The following is a 15,903-nucleotide window of genomic DNA, read 5'->3' as shown; positions in this document are numbered from 1 at the left end:
GAATAAATCCCACTTGATCATGGTATGTGATCCTTTTAATGTATTTTTTTTAAAGATTTTTTAAATTTTTTTAAAGATTTTATTTATTTATTAGAGAATGAGAGATAGAGAGCGCGAGAGGGAAGAGGGTCAGAGGGAGAAGCAGACTCCCTGCTGAGCAGGGAGCCCGATGTGGGACTCGATCCTGGGACTCCAGGATCATGACCTGAGCCGAAGGCAGTTGCTTAACCAACTGAGCCACCCAGGCGCCCAAATAATTGTTTTTTGTTTTTTTTTTTTAAAGATTTCATTTATTTTTTAACAGAGCGACAGCGAGAGAGGCAACACAAGCAGGGAGAGTGGGAGAGGGAGAAGCAGGCTTCCCGCAGAGCAGGGAGCCCGATGTGGGGCTCGATCCCAGGATGCTGGGATCATGACCTGAGCTGAAGGCAGACGCTTAACGGCTGAGCCACCCAGGCGCCCCCTTTTAATGTATTTTTAAAAATTTTTTTTAAAGATTTTATTTGAGAGAGCAAGTGTGAGAGAGAGAGAGCATGTGAGAGGGGGTGGGTCAGAGGGAGAAGCAGACTCCCTGCTGAGCAGGGAGCCCGATGCGGGACTCGATCCCGGGACTCCAGGATCATGACCTGAGCCGAAGGCAGTTGCCCAACCAACTGAGCCACCCAGGCGCCCCCTTTTAATGTATTTTTGAGTGGAGTTTTCTAATACGTTGTTGAGGTTTTTGCATCTATGTTCTTCAGGGACATTGACCTATAATTTTCTTGTGGTGTCCTTGTCCAGTTTTGGTATCAAGGTATTACTGAACTTGTAAAAACAATTTGGAAGTGTTACCCCCCTTCTTTTTTTTTTTTTTTAGAAGACTTTGAAAATAATTCAAAGAAGACTTTGAATGTTTAGTAGAGTTTACCAGTGAAGTCATCTGATTCTGGACTTTTGTTTTTTGGGAGGTTTTTGATTACTGATTCAATCTCTTTACTAGTAATAGGTGTGTTCAGATTTTCTTTTTTTCTTTTCTTTTTTTTTAAAGATTTTATTTATTTATTTTGACAGAGAGAGAGAAAGACAGCGAGAGAGGGAACACAAGCAGGGGGAGTGGGAGAGGTTGAGAAGCAGGCTTCCCGCCGAGCAGGGAGCCCAACTCAGGGCTCGATCCCAGGACCCTGGGATCATGACCTGAGCCGAAGGCAGAAGCTTAACGGCTGAGCCACCCAGGCGCTCTGTGTTCAGATTTTCTATTTCTTCAAGAGTCAGCCTTGGAGGGTTATATGTTTCTAAAAATGTATTGATTTCTTTTAGGTTGTTCAGTTTATTGGTATGTAATTGTTCATAGTAGTCTCTTGTGCTCATTTGTATTTCTGTGGTGTAACGTTTCCTCTTTCATTTTTTTAAAAGATTTTATTTTATTTGAGAGAGAGAGAGGGAGTGAGCAGAGGAGAGGGGGAGAATCTCAAGCAGACTCCATGCTGAACATGGAGCCGGATGCGGGGCTTGATCTCATGACCCTGAGATCATGACCTGAGCCAAGGCCAAGAGTTGGATGCTTAACCAACTGAGCCACCCAGGCGCCTCTCCCCTTTCATTTCTGATTGTATTTATTTGAATCCCTTTTTTTTCTTGGTGGGTCTAACCAAAGGGTTGCCAGTATTGTTTCTCTCTTCAAAGAACCTGCTCTTGGTTTCATTTATCTTTTCTGTTGTCTTTTCAGTCTCTTTTTCATTTATTTCTGCTCTGATCTTTGTTATTTCGTTCCATCTACTAACATGGGCTTTATTTCTTCTTCTTTTTCTAGTTCCTTGTCGTGTAAAGTTAGGTTGTTAGTATGAGATTTTTGTTTCTTGAGGTAGGCATTTATCTCTGTGAGCTTCCCTCTTAAAACTGCTTTTGCTGCATCCCATAAGTTTTGATATGTTGTATTTACATTTTCATTTGTCTCAAGGTGTTTTTTTATTTTGCTTTTGATTTTTTCATCGACCTGTTATTTGTTCAGTAGCATGTTTAATCACATAATCCAGGTTTCTTTTTGTAATTGCTTTCTAGTTTCACACCATTGTCATCAGAAAAGATGCTTGATATGATTTCATTCTTAATTTAAGGCTTGTTTTTGTGGCCTAACATGATCGATCCTGGAGAAGGTTCCATGAGCACTTGAGAAGACTGTGTATTCTGCTGCTTTTGGATGGAATGTTCTGTATACATCTGTTAAGTCCATCTGGTCTAATGTGTCATTTAAGGCTGATGTTTTCTTACTGATTTTTTTCTGGATGATCTAACCATTGATGTAAATTGGGGTATTAGAATCTCTTACTATTACTCTGTTTCTGTCTGTTACTAGTATTGTACTTCTCACTATTGTATTCTTTTATGTCTATTAACATTTGCTTTATATATGTAGGTGTTCCTATTTTGAGTGCATAAATTTTTACACATGGTATATTCTCTTGTTGGATTGACCCCTTTATTATGTAATGCTCTTCTTTGTCTGTTACAGTCTTTGTTTCAAAACCTATTTTGTCTTAAATAAGTATAGCTACCCCCGATTTCTTTTGGTTTCCATTTGCATGGTATATCTTTTTCCATCCTTTTACTTTATATCCTTATTTCTGATGTGAGTTGCTTGTAGGCAGCGTGTAGGTGGGGTCCTTTTTTTTTTTTTTTAAATTCACTTAGCCATTCTGTCTTTTGACTAGAGAATTTAGTCCATGAACATCTAAAGGGATTATTATAGTATGTACTCATTGCCATTTTGTTAATTGTTTTCTGATGGTTTTGTAGTTCTTTTGTTATCTCTCTTGCTTTTGTGGTTTGATGATTTTCTATAGAAGTATGCTTGGATTCCTTTCTTACTATCTTTTGTGTATCAACTATAGGTTTTTGCTTTGTGGTTACTGTGAGGTTTACATATAACAACTCGTGTCTATAGCTGTCTATTTTAAGTTGATAATAACTTAATTTTGAACTCATTGTAAAGCTTTACATTTTTACTCTTCCCCCACCAGCATGTTTTATGTTTTTGATGTCACATTTTACAGCTTTTAATCTTTTGTGTACCTTATTTAGTTATTATGGTTATGGTTATTTATGCTACTTTTGTCTTTTAACCTTTATACTATTTTTTATAAGTGATTAATCCACTCCCTTTAGTATATATTTACCTTTACCAGTAAGATTTATACTTTTATATGTTTTCTTGTTACTAATTAGTGCCTTTCTTTTCACCCAAAGGGATCCCTTTAACATTTCTCATAAGGCTGGTTTAGAGGTGATGAAATCCTTTAGCTTTTGCTTGTCTGGAAAACTGTTTTTTCTTCAATTTTGAATGATAACATTGCTGGGTAGAGTACTCTTGGTTGGAAATTTTTTTCTTTCAGTACTTTGAATATATTGTGCCACTTTTCTGGCCTGCAGGGTTTGTGCCGATAAATCTGTTGTCTTATAGGAGGTCCCATATACATATCAAGTTGTATTTCTCTTGCTGCCTTTAATATTTTCTCTCTGTCTTTAACTTTTGACATTCATATCGTAATGTACTTGTGGGTCTCTTTGGATTCATCTTACTTGGAACTCTCTGGACCTCCTGGATATGATTTTTTTTTTCTTTCCCTTTCCTAAGTTGAGGAAGTTTTCAGCCATTATTTCTTCTTTTGTTTTAAATTTAATTTTATTTTATTTAAATTCAATTAGTATATATTGTATTATTAGTTTCAGAGGTAGAATTCAGTGGTTCATCAGTTGTCTATAACACTCAGTGCTCACTACATCACATGCCCTCCTTAATGCCGGTCACGCAGTTACCCCATTGCCCCCCCCCCCCCCCCCCCCCGCCCAGCAACCCGCAGTTTATATCCTGTGGTTAAGAGTCTCTTGCGGTTTGTCTCCCTCTCTGGTTTCGTCTTATTTTATTTTTCCTCCCTTCCCCTATGCTCCTCTGATTTGCTTCTTAAATTCCACATATGAGTGAAATCATATGATAGCTGTCTTTCTCAGATTGACTTATTTCACTTAACATGATGCTCTGTAGTTCCATCCATGTCATTACAAATGGCAAGATTTTGGTATTTCTGATGGATGTGTAATACTGCATTTTATATATATATATATGTATCACACCTTTCTTACCCATTCATCTGTCGATGCACATCTGGGCTCTTTCCATAGTTTGGCTATTGTGGACATTGCTGCTGTAAACATTGGAGTGCAGGTGCCCCTTTGGATCACTACATTTGCATCTTTGGAGTAAATACCTAGTAGTGCAATTCCTGGGTCATAAGGTAGCTCTATTTTTAACTTTTTGAGGAACCTCCATACTGTTTTCCAGAGTGGCTGTACCAGCTTGCATTCTACCAGCAGTGTAAGAAGGTTCCCCTTTTTCCACGTCCTCACCAACATTTGTTTCCTGGCTTGTTAATTTTAGCCACTCTGACTGGTGTTAAATGGTATCTCATTGTGCTTTTGATTTGTATTTCCCTGATGCTGCGTGATGTTGAGCATTTTTTCATGTGTCTTTTGGCGATTTGTATGTCTTTGGAGAAATGTCTTCTCAGGTCTTCTGCCCATTTCTTGATTGGATTATTTGTTTTTTGGGTGTTGAGTTTGATAAGTTCTTTATAGATTTTGGATACTACCCCTTGATCTGATGAGACATTTGCAAATATCTTCTCCCATTCTGTCGGTTGTCTTTTGGTTTTGTAGACTGTTTCTTTGGTTGTGCAAAAGCCTTTTATCTTGATGAAGTTGCAGTAGTTCCTTTTTGTCTGTTTCCCTTGCCTTTGGAGACGTGTCTAGCAAGAAGTTGCTGCAGCCAAGGTCAAAAAGGTTGTTGCCAGTGTTCTCCTCTAGGATATTGATGGTATCCTGTCTCACATTTAGGTCTTTCATCCATTTATTATTTATTTTTGTATATGGTGTAGGAAAATGGTCCAGTATCATTCTTCTACATGTGGCTGTCCAATTTTCCCAGTACCATTTGTTGAAGAGACTGTCTTTGTTCCATTGAATATTCTTTCCTGTTTTGTACAAGATTAGTTGGCCATTGAGTTGAGAGTCGATTTCTGGGTCCTCTATTCTGTTCCATTGATCTATGTGTCTGTTTTTGTGCCAGTACCATACCATCTCGATGATTACAGCTTTGTGATACAGCTTGAAGTCCGGCATTGTGATGCCACCAGCTTTGGTTTTCTTTTTCAACAGTCCTTTGCTATTCAGGGCCTTTTCTGATTCCATACAAATTTTAGGATTATTTGTTCCAGCTCTGTGAAAAATGTTGATGGTATTTTGATAGGGATTGCATTGAATGTATAGATTGCTTTAGATAGCATAGATATTTTAACAATATTTGTTCCCTGATCATGGAACATTTTTCCATTTCTCTGTGTCTTCCTCAATTTCTTTCATGGGTGTACTATAGTTTTCAGAGTACAAATCCTTTACTTCTCTGGTTAGGTTTATTCCTAAATATCTTACAGTTTTGGGAGTAATTGTAAGTGGGATTGATTCCTTGATTTCTCTTTTTTCTGTCTCATTGTTAGTGTTTAGAAATGCAATTGATTTCTGTGCATTGATTTTTCTATCCTGCCACTTTGCTGAATTCCTGTGTGAGTTCTAGCAATTTTGGGGTGGAGTCGTTTGGGCTTTCCACATAGAGTATCATGTCATATGCAAAGAGTGAGACTTTGACTACTTCTTTGCCAATTTGGATGCCTTTTACTTCTTTTTGTCTGATTGCTGAGGCTAGGACTTCTAGTACTATGTTGAACAACAGTGGTGAGAGTGGACATCCCTGTCATGTTCCTGACCTTAGGGGAAAATCTCACAGTTTTTCCCCATTGAGAATGATATTCGCTGCAGGCTTTCCTTATGTGGCTTTTATGATATTGAGGTACATTCCTTCTAGCCCTACACTGGGAAGAGTTTTAATCAAGAAAGTGTGCTGTGCTTTGTCAAATGGTTTTTCTACATCTATTAAGAGGATCATATGCTTCTTGTCCTTTCTTTAATTCATGTAGTGTATCACATTGATTTGTGGATGTTGAACCACCCTTGCAGCCAGGGAATAAATCCCACATGGTTGTGGTGAATAATCCTTTTAATGTACTGTTGGATCCTATTGGCTAGTATCTTGGTGAGAATTTTTGCATCCATGTTCATCAGGGATACTGGTCTGTAATTCTCCTTTTTTGGTGGGCTCTTTGGTGCCCGGATCAACGTAATGCTGGCCTCAGAGAACAAGTTTGGAAGTTTTCCTTCCATTTCTATTTTTTGAAATAGCTTCAGAAGAATAGGTATGAAATCTTCTTTAAATGTTTGGTAGAGTTCCCCTGGGAAGCCATCTGGCCCTGGATTCTTGGTTTTTTTTTAAGATTTTATTTATCTATTTGACAGAGAGAGACACAGCGAGAGAGGGAACACAAGCACAGGGAGTGGGAGAGGGAGAAGCAGGCCTCTCGCAGAGCAGGGAGCCCGATGCAGGGCTTGATCCCAGGACCCTGGGATCACGACCTGAGCCGAAGGCAGATGCCCAACGACTGAGCCACCCAGGCGCCCCTGGATTCTTGTTTGTTGGGAGTTTTGCTTACTGTTTCAATTTCTTTGCTGGTTATGGGTTTGTTCAGGTTTTCTATTTCTTCGTGTTTCAGTATTGGTAATTTATATGTTTCTAGGAATGCATCCATTTTTTCCAGATTGCCTAATTTGTTGGCATATACTTGCTCATAATATGTTCTTAAAATTGTTTGTATATCTTTGGTGTTGGTCGTGATCTCTCCTCTTTCATCGTGATTTTATCTCTGGGTCCTTTCTCTTTTCTTTTTGATAAGTCTGGCCAGGGGTTTATCGATCTTTTAATTCTTTCAAAGAACCAGCTCCTAGTTTTGTTGATCTGTTCTACTGTTCTTTAGTTTCTGTTTCATTGATTTCTGCTCTTTATTATTTCTTTATTATTTCTCTTCTCTTGATGGTTTTGGGCTTTATTTGCTGTTGTTTCTCCAGCTCCTTTAGGTGTAAGGTTCAATTGTGTATTTGAGACCTTTCTTGTTTTTTGAGAAAGCCTCATATTGCTATATACTTCCCTCTTAGGACTGCCTTTGCTGCATGCCAAAGGGTTTGAACAGTTGTGTTTTCATTTTCATTTGTTTCCATGAATTTTTTAAATTCTTCTTTAATTTCCTGGTTGATCCATTCATTCTTTAGTAGGATGCTCTTTAACCTCCAAGTATTTGTGTTCCTTCCAAATTTCCTCTTGTGATTGAGTTCAAGTTTTAAAGCACTGTGGTTTGAAAATATGCAGGGAATGATCCCAATCTTTTGGTACCAATTGAGACCTGATTTGTGACCCAGTATGGAATCTATTCTAGAGAATGTCCCATGTGCACTCCAGAAGAATGTGTATTCTGTTGCTGTAGGATGGAATGCTCTGTATATATCTGTGAAGTCCATCTGGGTCAGTGTGTCATTCAAAGCCCTTGTCTCCTTGTTAATCTTCTGCATAGATGATCTGTCCATTGGTTTGAGTGGGGTGTTAATGTCCCCTACTATTATTGTATTATTATCAATGTGTCTCTTTAATTTTGTTATTAATTGGTTTATATAATTGGCTGCTCCCATGTTAGGGGCATAAATATTTACAATTGTTAGATTTCCTTGTTGGATAGACCCTTAATTATATAGTGTCCTTTTTCATCTCTTATTGCAGTCTTTGGTTTAAAATCTAATTTGTCTAATATAAGGATTGCCACCCCAGCTTTCTTTAGCATGATAAATGGTTCTCTGCCCTCTCACTTTCAATCTGGAGGTGTCTTTGGGTCTAAAATGAGTCTATTGTAAATAGCACATCAATGTGTCTTGCTTTTTTATCCAATATGATACCTTCTGTCTTTTGATTAGAGCATTTAGCACATTTACATTCAGAAGAAGTATTGAAAAGGTATGAATTTCATGCCATTGCATTACCTGCAATATCACTGTTTCTGCATATTGTCACTGTTCATTTTTGGTCTATGTCACTTTTGGGCTCTGTCTTTGCTTACAGGATCCCCTTTAATATTTCTTTCAGGGCTGGTTTAGGATCATAAATTCTTTTAGTTTCTGTTTGTCTGGAAACTCTTTATCTCTCCTTCCATTCTGAATGACATCCTTTTTGGATAAAGTATTCTTGGCTGCATATTTTTCTCATTTAGCACTTTGAATATATCATGCTGGTCCTTTCTAGCCTGCCAAGTCTCTATGGATAGGTCTGCTGCCATCTTTATGTTTCTTTCCTTGTAGGTAAAGGTCCTCTTGTCTGCAGCTGCTTTCAGGATTTCCACTATGTCTCTGAAATTTGCAAGCTTCACTATTTTATGGAGGTTCTCACGTCTTTTTATTGATTTTGAGTGGGGTTCTCTGTTCCTCCTGAACCTTAATGCCTGTTTCCTTCCCCAGATTAGGGAAGTTCTCAGCTATAATTTGCTCCAGTATACCTGCTGCCCCCTCTCTCTTTCCTCTTCCTCTGGGACCCCAATTATTCTGGTAATTTGCTCTATGGTATTACTTATCTCTCGAATTCTCCCCTTGTGATCCAATAGTTGTTTATCTCTCTTTTTCTCGATTTCTTTATTCTCCATCATTTTTTTTATGATTTTATTTATTTATTTGACAGAGAGAGAGCATGTGCACACAAGCAGGGGGAGTGGCAGGCAGAAGGAGAGGGACAAGCATACTCCCCACTGAGCAGGGAGCCCAATGTGGGGCTCGATTCCAGGACCCTGGGATCATGACCTGAGCCAAAGGCAGACACTTAACCGACTGAGCCACCCAGGCACCCCTTTTCCCCATCATTTAGTCTTCTGTATCACTGATTATCTCTTCTGCCTCATTTATCTTAGCAGGTAGGGCCTCCATTTTTAATCGCATCTCAGTAATAGCCTTTTTGACTTTGACCTGGTTATATTTTAGTTCTTTTATTTCTCCAGAAAGGATTTCTTTAGTGTCTTCTATGCTTTTTTCAAGCCCAGGTAGTATCTTTATAATCATTATTCTGAATTCTAGTTCTGACATTTTACTTACATCCATATTGATTAAGTCCCTGGCAGTGAGTACTTTCTCTTGTTCTGTTTTTTTGGGTGAGTTCTTCCATCTTGTCATTCCGTCCAGAAAAGTATACGTTAATGAGAACAAGATACAAAAATAGCAACAATGACCCCCCCCAAAATATACACTAACAAATCAGAACCCATCAGAAACCAAAAAAGAGAAAAGGAAAGTAAAGAGAGAAAAAATATAATCAAACAGGTGAACAGAACAGAGCAGTATACTCGATCCTTGGTGTATTTTGGTTTGTTTGTTAGAAGAAACTAGATCCCAAAATTGTAAAGGAAGAAAAACTTATATATAGCCAAAAATAAAATTGAATACGATGAAAGGAAGCCAAAAATGAAAAAAAAGTATAAAATGTAAATGTAAAAATGAAAATTAACAAAGACTTAAAAAACAGTTGATAAAATACAAAATTAGTTGAAAATGAGAAAAAAATTAAAACTGAAAGACTAAAGAATCATGAGAAGAAACCATGAATTCTGTATACTGTTTCCCCCCAGCACTGGAGTTTTGCAGTTCTGTGTGATTGGTAAACTTGGTATTAGCTGGGTGTTTCTGTGGTCTTCTGGAAGAGGGGCCTGTTGTGTGATTCTCAGCTGTCTTTTCCAGGGCAGAATTGCATGCCCCCTTCCAGGGGGCCGGGCTCAGCGTAAGCAGCTCCAGATTGCTCTGTGTGGCTTTTGTTCTCTGAAGGCTTTCCGTTCCACTGTGGGGGATGAAAATGAAAATGGCGTTGCCCCAGTGTCCAGCCCTGGAGCTGAAAGTTTATGCCCCCTATTCTTCAGTGAACCATCACAGAAAAGCAGTCAGTCACTCTTGTCTCCCTGGTTTCTGTCTGCACTCTGGTTCATCCAGCTTGTGACCAAACATTTTTATCTCAGGCATGCAACCCTGTTTCAACTCTGTGAACTTTATAGAGTTCTGCGGTGCTCACCCTTGCTGCTCCTGGGGAGGGAGAGGGAGGAGGGTCTCACCGTGGTTCTGCCACTTGCTGGGGCCCTGCTTGGAGAGCAGTCACCCTGTCGTGTCATGGTTTGAAGTTTATGGCAACACTGAGCAGAAAGCCCACTCCTGGGCTCCCTCTTTGTGGCCGGCTTCCCTGCTCTGATGCTTGGGAACTCTGCTGCACTCAGGAAACCCCAATCTTTCTGTGACCCCTGGGATCCTGAGACCATGCTGTCCCACCTAGGATTCTGCCTTGCTTAGCTACCTGAGCACCTTTCAGGCAGGGAAATCCCCCACCAGAGCAGACTTCTGCAAGTTCTGATCTTGTGCTCTGCTGCTGTATCACTTTTTGGGATCTTGTGCTCTGCTGCTTTATCACTTTTTGGTATCGGCTTATGGAGGCTCCCTCCCCCTGGGGTTTATCTTCTGATATGTGTTCTCAGATTTACTTCTTCATATCTCCTACCTTGCAAAAAATGGTGGCTTTTCTTTCTTTTTTTTGTCTTTTTTATTTTATTTTATTTTATTATGTTAATTACCATACATACATCATTAGTTTTTGATGTAGTGTTCCCTGATTCATTGTTTGCGTATAACACCCAGTGCTCCATTCAATACATGCCCTCTTTAATACCCATCACCAGGCTAACCCACCCTCCACCCCCTCCCCTCTAGAACCCTCAGTTTGTTTCTCAGAGTCCATAGTCTCTCATGGTTCGTGTCCCCCTCCGATTTCTCCCTCTTCATTTTTCCCTTCCTACTATCTTTTTTTTTTTTTAACATATAATGTATTTGTTTCAGAGGCTTTTCCATTTATAGAATGCAGCAATTCTTTTCTTAGATTTCTGATTGAGTTAGCAGGTGTTCAGAATGATTTGATAGCTATCTAGCTGAATTCCATGGACCAGACGAAACTAGGGTCCCCTACTTCTCTGCCATCTTCCTTGAAAAACTGCCATTATTTCTTCAAATAAGTTTTCTCCCCCCTTTTCTCTCACTTCTCCTTCTGGGACTCCTGTAGTGTGAATGTTAGTGTTCTTGATGTTGTCCCAGAGGTCCCTTTAAGCTATCTTCATTTTTAAAAAATTCTTTGTTCTTTGTGCTGGTGCATTTAGGTGAGTTCTGCTGCTCTGTCTTCAGGTTCACAGATCTTTTGTTTCATTTAGTCTGCTGTTGAATCCTGTTGTTGGGGGGTTTTGTTTTGTATTTTGTTTGTTTTTCAGTTCAGTTATTGTGTTGTTCAGTTCTCCGAACTGTGTGGAACTCATATTTTCTGTCTCTTTGAAGTTCTCATGTAGTTCATTCATTCTTGTCCCGAATGAGATGAGCATCTTTATGACTGTTACTTTGCACTCTTCATCAGGTAAATTATTTAACTCAGTTTCTTTGAAGTTTTTTCCCAAGGGTTTATCTGTTCTTTTGTTTAGAACATATTCATATGTTTGCTCATTGTGCTTGTCTCTCCTGTGGGTTTCTACGCATAAGATGAAACAAACACCTCTCCCAGTCTTGAAGGGTTGGTTTTGTGTAGGACGTTAAGTAGGTGATAAAACTTACCATTCAGCCCTGTTAAGTTCTTGTTTGTCTTTTATTTTATTTTATTTTATTATTTTTTTTTTAATATTTTATTTATTTGACAGAGAGAGAGAGAGATAGAGCAGGAACACAAGCAGGGGGAGTGGGAGAGGGAGAAGCAGGCTTCCTGCCGAGCAGGGAGCCTGATGTGGGACTCGATCCCAGGACCCGGGGATCATCACCTGAGCCGAAGGCAGATGCTTAACGACTGAGCCACCCAGGCGCCCTCTTGGTTGTCTTTAAATCTTTGTGATTTTCCAGGCAGCCTCTTTTACTTTTATTTATTTATTTATTTTTTAAGATTTTATTTATTTATTTGACACAGAGCCAGGGAGCAAAATAGGCAGAGAAGCAGGCTCCCCACTAAGCAGAGAGCCTGACACGGGGCTTGATCCCAGGACCCTGAGATCATGACCTGAGCCAAAAGCAAATGCTTAACCGACTGAGTCACCCAGGCACCCCAGCCTATTTTAGTTTTAATAGCTCCCAGTAGTTTAGGGTGTGCCAAGACCAGTCAGTTTCACAAAGGGGAGGATCTCAGTCAGCAGTTGCATTCAGACTGTTTGGAAGCCAAACCCTCGCAGCTTTTAAAGAATACAGATACATACAGTCCTGGGGCACCTGGGTGGCTCAGTCAGTTAAGCGTCTGACTTCAGCTCAAGTCGTGATGTCAGAGTCCTGGGGTCGAGCCCCACATCAGGCTCTGTGCTCGGTGAGGAGTCTGGTTGTCTCTCTGCCCCTCTCCCCACTGGTGCATGCACATGCTCATGCTCTCTCACTCTCTCTCAAGTAAATAAAATCTTTTAAAAAAGAGTGCAAATACATACAGTCCTGTTGGACTGCAAGTAGAAGCCCCACTGCCCTCAGAGCCAGGCAATTTTAAGATGTCCTTTGGGCAGCAGTGACAAAATGGGGGCTACAGACAAGTATAGAAGCACTTTTCTGGGAGATTCTGGTGAGCTGTAGCAAGGAGGCGGAGAGAGTGCAATGATGGCACACTCTAGCCGATATTCTTTGAGAGTACTTTTGTAGCCTCTAGATCCTGCCAAAGGGGAAGCCTGCGCCAAGGCTGAAGTTCTAGGACTAGCAAGTAGGACTTTTCCTTAGTTTCAGTTTGCTGTCTGTTTAGGGCTCTGGGGTGGCAGCATGCCATTGTTACAGTCCTGTGGGACCCAGGAACGCAACCCCCCTAGCCACCAGAGCCGGGTAATCACGGGAAAGCCCTTGGGCGGCAGTCACAAAAACCGGGGCAGCAGACATAAAAACTGGGCACCAGACATGTATAAGAGCTCCCCTGGAGAGATGCTGGTGTTCTGGAGTGTGGCAGAGGGAGAGTGTGGAGGTAGTGTGCACCTTCCAAGGTCTCAGGAAAGGTTTACAAGTCAGCCTGATTTGAAGCCAACCCATCAGGCTACAGAAATGATAAGCTAAGAGGCCTCTTTCATAAAAGATTGAGCCCTTGGGCCTGTTGCCTCTTGCTGTCCCTTGGGGCTGGGCGCTGTTTAAGAATGCTTTCTTCATTGGTTAGAGTCCTGTAATCTGTGACTTTAAGCTCAGCCGGCTGCCGGCGCCAGGCCACACAGAGGTGTGCCCCAGCAGCAGCTGCAAAAATCAGGGCTCACCAGAAAAGGATATAATCTTTCTGGAAAATACTGGTGAATTGGAGTGAGGCTGAGGGAAAGTGCAAAGAATTCATCCACCACCTTCTATTCCCTGAGAACAACTCCGTAGGCCCCTGTAAGTGTGCCAAACCAGAAGCCTGTCGCTCAGGTCAAAGCTCATGGACAAGCAAATAGGCCTCTTTCTCAAAAAAAACTGGGGGTGTGTTTTTGTCTGTTATCTGTTCAGTGCCCTGGGGGTGGTCGTCGGCCAAGAACAGAATCTCCAGTTGTTACTGCCCTGTGGGACCCAACAGCACAAGCCCTCCTAGCCTCCGAAGCCAGTCACTCAAGGAGCATCCTCTGGGTAGCAGTTGTAGAAACCAGGTCACCAAAGGTAAAAACGGGGGCACCAAATGTGTGCAGAAGCTCCCCTCTGGGACATACTGGTGTTCTGGAGTATGTAGAGGGATAATGTAAAGATGGTACCCACTGAAGAAAGACGGAAAACAAAAAAAGGTAAGGGGAGAAAAGGAGAGAAAGAAAAGGAAAAAAGACGGCATCTGTCTGCTTTAGCAAGGCAGCGAGAGTAGGAAGGTGGTACCTCCACCCTCCATCCCTGGAGAGGACCCCAGCAGACCCCAGCAGACCCCTGCCCCTCAGAGAATCCTCTACAGTTAGAAAGTGAGTCTTTTTCACGTAAAGTCTGAGCACCTTTCAGAGGGCTGCTTCTGGGCTGGGCCCTGAGTGGTGAGTCTGTGCACAGGTCCTTTTAGAGTTGTTCCTCAGTTTACCACAGCCCTGTAGGTCTTGTGGATGCCATCCCCCGTTGGTCTTCAAAGCTAGATGTTGTGGGGGCTCCTCTCAGGTGCTGGTCTTTTTTTTTTTTTTAAGATTTATTACTTGAGAGAGGACAGCGTGTGTGCTCGAGTGCATGAGCGGGGGGCTGGGGGGGGCAGAGGGAGAAGGAGAGAAACAGACACCCCGCTGAGCAGGGTCCCAATGCAGGGCTGGATCTCATGACCCTGAGATCATGACCTGAACTGAAATCAAGAGTCGGCCACTCGGCTGACTGAGGCACCCAGGCGCCCCACTCTCAGGTGCTGGTCTTAAGAGTTGGGTGCTCAGTGTGGGGTGCGAACCCTTCACCCTCTCCTGATTGTGGGTTATATGGCAAGACTGTGTCTCAGCCTTTCCTGCCCTCTGCAGTGTTGTTTCCTTCTTTTGCCCAAGGTGAAGAGGTCGCTCTGCCGGTTTTTAAGTTTCTTTTTTTTTCCCTATCCCCCAACCCAGTTAAGTTTTTTTCCAGAGGAAATTGTTCCATATGTAGCTATAGATAGGTTTATCTGTGGGAGGAGGTGTGGTCAGGATCTTCCTACATTTCCATATTTTTGAAACCTCATTTATTTTAACTCTTAATGTTATGTATTTGTTTACTTTCAATTTATTTGAGTATAGTTGGTCACATGATGTTACATTAGTTTCAGGTGTACAACATAGTGATTCAGCTTCTCTATATGTTATGCTCATTGCAACTGTAGTTACCATCTGGCACCACTTAACACTATTAAAATATCATGGACCATATTCCTGTGTTGTCCAAAACTGGAAGCCTGTATCTCCCACTTTTCCTTCACCCATTTTGCCCATCCCCTCCCCACCGCCCCCACACTGCGATCTTGAACTAGAACCTCAGTTGTCTGAATTTTCTAACCTACAAACGGGGAGAATACCTAGTACCTGAGATTGTGATAAAGTGTTTGCTGCTCTTCCTGGTATTTAGGAAGTGCTTAATAAAAATAACTTGTTCATTTTTTTAATGTTCTACAATTATTATATACCATCTAGTTTCTTTTTAAAGGTCATGTGTTCAAACCAGGAAGTTATATTTTTGTTAAAGTATGTTTAGGGTCTTCCCTTTCCCCCAGATGTACTTATTCTCTGAAATTGGATTTCTCCCTCCCAAGGGAGGAGAAAAGAGAGACAACAGAAACTCCTTGTGGATTTCAGATGTTTTCTGCTGTAAACATTCTCTGTGCAACATCATTTCAGTTCTTAATGGTGCTGCTCCTCTGTTGAAGCTCAATTTAATCTAGTCTTGGCTTGATTTTTTTCCTTTACCACCAATGGCAAACGTAAATGGTTGCAGTTAAGGTTGCACACACATGTACCGTCCAAGTGTTGTTGCTTGTGGTTATGTTGCGTTAGTGATGCCTCATTCCTAGAACAGACACTGGCACGAGAGCCAGGCAGTATAGAGGCAGATTCTAGCTTGCCTTTCTTATCTGTCAAGTGGATTCCGTGACATGGAAAGGCTGTTTTAGGGCTTGAGAGATAATGGTGACTAAGTCTGCTCAAAAAGTCATTTGAGAAGAGAAAAAAAGTTATTTGGAAGTCAGCACATGTGTACATTTCTGTAACTTCCTAGCTGTGGTGTTCTTTAGTTGAAGTCTTAGAAGATAGCTTGTGTGTGCTGAAATGGCTGCTTTTCAGACTTGCTGTATTTTTTATTCCTAGGGATTCATCTACGCTCTTACCAACTGGAGGGAGTCAACTGGCTCGCCGAGTGCTTCCATGGTCAGAATGGCTGCATCCTGGGAGATGAGATGGGCCTGGGTAAGACCTGCCAGGTATGTTACTGTGGAGGGACCGCTGTTCACCTCCGCTGAAATACCTCCTCACAGCCCCTCAGTATCTTCAGCTGCTCGCTACTAGT

The 15,903-nt window shown here is 41.2% G+C and overlaps 1 protein-coding gene across 2 annotated transcripts in view; it reads left to right on the top strand.

Moving 5' to 3' along the window:
• Positions 1–15,903, top strand: part of CHD1L (chromodomain helicase DNA binding protein 1 like) — a 68,783-nt gene that overhangs the window by 6,183 nt on the left and 46,697 nt on the right. For both annotated transcript variants that reach the window (XM_028088386.2, XM_028088384.2), the window contains exon 2: positions 15,705–15,817. In XM_028088386.2, the coding sequence (XP_027944187.1) occupies positions 15,705–15,817 (113 nt within the window). The remainder of the gene's footprint in view (positions 1–15,704; positions 15,818–15,903) is intronic.

The sequence above is a fragment of the Eumetopias jubatus genome, unplaced genomic scaffold (genome assembly GCF_037043125.1).
Source record: "Eumetopias jubatus isolate StellerSeaLion01/CBP00866 unplaced genomic scaffold, mEumJub1_p1.0 scaffold_4, whole genome shotgun sequence".
Classification (NCBI taxonomy): Eukaryota; Metazoa; Chordata; class Mammalia; order Carnivora; family Otariidae; genus Eumetopias; species Eumetopias jubatus.
The sequence above is the reverse complement of the archived record's forward strand: the minus strand, read 5'-3'. Positions and strand labels throughout refer to the sequence as shown.